The following is a 5,002-nucleotide window of genomic DNA, read 5'->3' as shown; positions in this document are numbered from 1 at the left end:
TATTAGCGAGTTTAGTAGTAATTATATTCTATAGGGTAGTCGAGTTATAGGGCCGGCAGGGCCTAGTTAGGGTCTAGGCGCTACCTTCCTAGTTCCTAAGAGAAAAATAGGAGGTTATCCTAAATTCTTCGTCCTAATCGCGGTTATAGGGCTTAAGATTAGGTTAGGGGAGGAGATAATAATTCTTTTCCTAGGAGCTTTTAAGGGTCAGCCTCTGTTTATAAGAGGGCTAGACACGGCTAGTATTATTCTCGCGGGGGGCCGGAGGGCTTAGGGGGTCCTAAAGGAGTCGGGGGCCGGCGTGGCGGCCCCCTAGGCGGTGGCCGGGGCTATACTTTATACGGCGGAAATTACGTTTATTAGTGTTTTTACTATGGAATAGTAGAATACACTAATAGTCCTAATAGTAGGAAAATAAATAGGAAGGAGAGTTGTGTAAGGTATAGGTACGCAGTATATACGGCTAAGATCTTGCTTATGCACGCGGTCGCGTAACCTTCCAAAAATGGATTGAGTGGACAGCAAATACCGAACAGGGGGTACAAATACCGGTACTCGTGAAAATCCTGTCCTTGCTCCCTATATCCAATTTGGGGCCCGGAATAACTAGTTTCGTGCCTTTGCGGGCCAGCCCGTGCGACACACGATAGCCTCGAGCTGGACAGCACAGAAACATCTTTCGTGCCGGCTATGTTGACCAGCGTTGACTACACTTCCCAGATTTATCAACTACCCAGTTCTATAAGATGCGTGGAGGCTCAAACTATTTATCTATACCCCGTCAACGGCGACGGATTGGGGTTTTGAGGGATGACTCAGACGACGAGCTCGGCAGTTTGGACGTTCCCTGGGAATGGATCTATGACACGAACAACGCTCCCAAGTCACAAGGCAATACGATCATTGGTGCCCAGTTGGGCGAATTCCATTGCTTCATTGGCGACTGCGTTTTGCTGAAGGCAGAGGGTTCCCATGAAGCTTGGGTTGCTGTTATCTGCGAGTTCCTTGAAGATAACGACGGCGAAAAGTCCGCGAACTTCATGTGGTTCTCAACGGAACGTGAAATTCGCAACAAGAATAGAAAGCGAACCGATTTTCTCTTGGTACGTTTTAATAGCTGGCTGTGCGTCTCCGCAGTAGTGTCATTGCTTACCATGCAGAATGAACTCTACGTCACACCCTCATGGGATGTCAATCCCCTCGCGGCCATCAATGGCAAGGCCACTGTGATGTCCCCCGCAGTCTTCGCGGAAAGATACCCTACCGGAAAAGCGCCACCTTTCTCCAAAGTCTTCGTCTGCCGCCGCGGTTGCAACACGAGAACGGCTACGTACACTGACGAGTTTGTTTGGGAGGACATTTATAGGGGCTCCGAGGATGACGTTTATCGCCTAATCGACTTTGTGAAGTCTAATACCAAATCAGCTCGGAGGCACCGCTCATCTATAACACAGTCTCCCAAAGCTGACCCTGCATTCGACGAGGATGAGAGTGAGATAGAAAGCGCAACTTCAAGGAAGACGAGAACAGGAATATCAACACCACAGTCTAAAGTTCGAACGGTTACAACGCCGTCCTCGCGCAAGCGGTAGGTTTGCCATGTCCATGTATGAGACCCTTGCCGGTTAATTGCTCACATCTTCTGCAGTATCCTTGTCAAAAGCCCCCTCGCATTCACACCCTTGGCTACCCGGAGACTGACGCAAAGTGAGTCGTCACCGTTCCAGCTGGCTCGCTCGCGCCTCCATGTTGCGGCCGTACCTTCGAGTCTACCATGCCGCGAGCATGAATTCACGTCGGTCTACTCTCACCTCGAGGCCGCCATTGCAGAGGGTACCGGCAGCTGCATCTACATAGCCGGCACTCCTGGAACCGGCAAGACGGCTACTGTTCGAGAAGCAATCGCGCAGCTCGAGCGGTGTGTTGTGTCTGACGAGCTGGATGATTTCATATTTGTTGAGATCAACGGCATGAAGATTACGGAACCACAGCAAGCTTATAGTCTCCTGTGGGAAGCTCTCAAACGCGACCGCGTCAGCCCTGTTCAGGCCCTGGATCTCCTTGAGCGAGAGTTCAGTCACCCAAGTCCACGGCGTATACCGTGCGTGGTGTTGATGGATGAACTGGACCAACTTGTAACGAGAAACCAGAGTGTCATGTACAACTTTTTTAACTGGCCGGCACTCCGACACAGCAGGCTGATCGTCCTTGCTGTTGCTAATACTATGGATCTTCCGGAAAGAACCTTGAGTAATAAGATCAGTAGTCGCCTAGGTGGGTTGGAAACTCCTGGTCAAAAATTGGTGGGCCTCGAGGCCACCATGGACCCAAGGCTGGCAACTAACTAGCGCTTAGGGCTGACAAGAATAACGTTCCCGGGGTACACACACGAGCAGTTGATGAAGATCATACAATCAAGGCTAGACGGCATTCCTGGAAATATCGTGGAGCCAGACGCTGTACAGTTTGCGAGCCGGAAAGTTGCTGCCGTCAGCGGTGATGCAAGGAGGGCGCTGGATATCTGTAGGAGAGCAGTCGAACTTGCCGAAGGCCAGTTCCAAGCCGAAATATTCACAACCGGCTGCAAGGGACGTGGGTCAGGTAACCAGGACATTCGAAGCCGCGACAACAGATGCAGTCGAGTAACCATCACTACCATTAAACGCGCCATCTTTGAGGCCACCTCTAACCCCATTCAGCAGTACCTTCAGACTTTACCGCTGAGCCATAGAGTACTGCTCGTGGCTCTCGTTCTCAAGATGCGAAGGAGCGGGACGGGAGAGGCATCTTTCGGGGATATAGTAAGTGAAAGTGAGCGAATGGTTAAGCTGGAGCTTGGGACCTCGGCCACCGGCATACAAGATTCGATAAATGGGGCCACGTCGCTTCTTATTCATAACCGCCCTAGTGCCAAATTCGTAGCAAGGGAGGACATGTGCTTCCAATCTTGTGCTATCGATTTAGCCAGCGCCGGAATAATAGTCCTAGAAGCGCAATTGGCCGAGAGACCAGGGAAGGTGCGACTGGCAATAGGCGAAGAAGAGATCAGGATGGCCTTCCGAGACGATGCCGACATGAATGCGTTGGGCATTGTAATATAGAATCCGACACCAACAGCGTCCGGTCGACCGACTTGTTTCATTTGTCTAAGAGCCCAAGAAGGACCGGGTTCCTCCACTTCAGATCCCGACAACCTACATTACTGGGCCGTAGTGATAAAATGGTGCGTCAAAATCAGAATCTTCGCTTCGTAATTGATGGTTGCCATGTCAGAGGATGCGTGTCCGGTGTCGCTTGTTCGTCTGGTTTCCAGATTTTTACTGTGTTCGATTTTACAATTAGTGAATATTCGAGCGAAAGAAGAGAGTGAGGACTGACTTGTCTTATCCGCCTCGCCGCAAATCAACCGCAGCCCCGAACGGTCGAAGGTCGAACTCATTATGCCGGCCTCCGCATCAAGTGAGCCCGGCTGCGCAGTAGTCTCGAGAGACTGGAACCGGTAACCGGTTTTCCAATCCCAGAAGCTCATAGAGCCATTATCCCCTGTTCGGCCAGACTTAGTAGAGCTTAACCGTGAGGCGAGAATGACAGTTTTACACTTACCACCTGAAAAGAATACATTTTCCTGGTTGACGCTCAAAGTATTGATGATAGCATTATGGCCTTCGAAATTTTGCATGAAGGCACCTTCAGGGCATTTCCACTGCTTGATGCTCCCTGTACTGCCAGTTGCGAAAGTGAACTCATTCGGATGTACAGCCAGAGCCCTGACGCCTTTTTTGTGATGGGTCAAGACGGTCATGGTTTTACCCGCAGCCAAATCCCAGAGCCTCACGGTGGAATCGAGGGACGCACTGACAACCTGGGGATCGACTTCCTGACATTTTACGTCCGATACTGTTGCCGTATGACCCGATAGCACATGGATATTGCTCCTTGTGCGCATATCCCAGACCCGGGCTACACCGTCGCGCCCACCTGTGACAAGCACGTCAAGGGTAGGGTGGAGGGCAAGCGTGTACACACCGCTCAGGTGGCCATGATAATGGCGAATCACCTTATTTGTCTCAAGGTCCCAGCACTTGACCATCTTATCCTCCCCACAAGAGAATAGGTATGGGTGGCGAGAACTAACAGCAAGACCACGGACCGTAGATATATGACCGGTCAGGGTTAGTCGCAGGGACCCAGTAGCCAAGTCCCAGATCTTGATGGTGCGGTCTCCCGATCCGCTAGCAAACCATTTGTTTCCCGGTTCCATGGCAAGGCACCTGACCCAGCCTAGATGGCCGGAGATGACTCTCATGAGTTTCCAAGGCGGATGCCATAGCGGCCTACTGGATGATGCGGTTGGCGCCGGCGAGAGTGTATCGGAGTCCCCAAGGGCCCGCACGAGCGGCTCGGAAAACTCAGAGCTTCCGGGTTTATGAGATCCAGTGGAGGGTCGTTCGAGAAGCATGACTGGTTTTTGTCGTTCACCTTGTGACGGTGTGCTTTGCGATGCGACTGGGGTCCGTATTTTACCCACCGGAGGTAGTCTGGCTGCAATAGACTCGGGAAGGCTTCGAACGTTCGCATACTCAAGGACATAGCGATGATCAGTCTGTAGGTCCTCATTGGTCGACTTCTTGTGAAGTGTGTCTGTCCTCCATCGTCTGGATGATGGCACGCCTCCGGTGCAAAAAATGGACTGTGCTGTTCTCGAATTTTCAACCACGAGTGACTCCAAACTGGTATCTGGCGCTTGATCGGGCACGACAGTACCGGACATTATTGCCTCGGATAATGCAAAACAATATAACGCGAGCAGCAGGATCAGAAGTCGTGTAAGAAGACAGCTAGGGCCTTTGGAATGCCAACTTCACAGGGCCAGCAGCTCAGGCAGGCTGTGGAGAATCGCAACGGTTAGAGCAATAAGATGCTAGCCTTACCCGTACCACGTCCTGTCGCACAGGCTGGCCCAAAGCAGGTCCGGAACGGGTTGTTCCGGGCCCGGAAGTGG

General features: G+C 51.7%; 2 protein-coding genes across 2 annotated transcripts; one reads left to right on the top strand and one right to left on the bottom strand.

Moving 5' to 3' along the window:
• Nucleotides 1-746: 746 nt before the first annotated feature.
• Nucleotides 747-3,101, top strand: ACRALDRAFT_2103577 (uncharacterized protein; the record flags this gene model as incomplete). The annotated part of the gene is made up of 4 exons (XM_071023142.1): nt 747-1,103; nt 1,161-1,588; nt 1,649-2,274; nt 2,356-3,101. The coding sequence occupies 4 exons, from the start codon at nt 747-749 to the stop codon at nt 3,099-3,101; spliced, it is 2,157 nt and encodes a 718-aa protein (XP_070875142.1).
• Nucleotides 3,102-3,234: 133 nt separating this feature from the next.
• Nucleotides 3,235-4,771, bottom strand: ACRALDRAFT_2042323 (uncharacterized protein; the record flags this gene model as incomplete). The annotated part of the gene is made up of 2 exons (XM_071021234.1): nt 3,235-3,320; nt 3,379-4,771. The coding sequence occupies 2 exons, from the start codon at nt 4,769-4,771 to the stop codon at nt 3,235-3,237; spliced, it is 1,479 nt and encodes a 492-aa protein (XP_070875141.1).
• Between the last annotated feature and the right edge of the window lie 231 nt (nt 4,772-5,002).

Source organism: Sodiomyces alcalophilus (assembly GCF_042370955.1).
Source record: "Sodiomyces alcalophilus JCM 7366 unplaced genomic scaffold ACRALscaffold_4, whole genome shotgun sequence".
Taxonomy (NCBI): domain Eukaryota; kingdom Fungi; phylum Ascomycota; class Sordariomycetes; order Glomerellales; family Plectosphaerellaceae; genus Sodiomyces; species Sodiomyces alcalophilus.
This window is presented reverse-complemented; position numbering and strand designations above follow the sequence as displayed.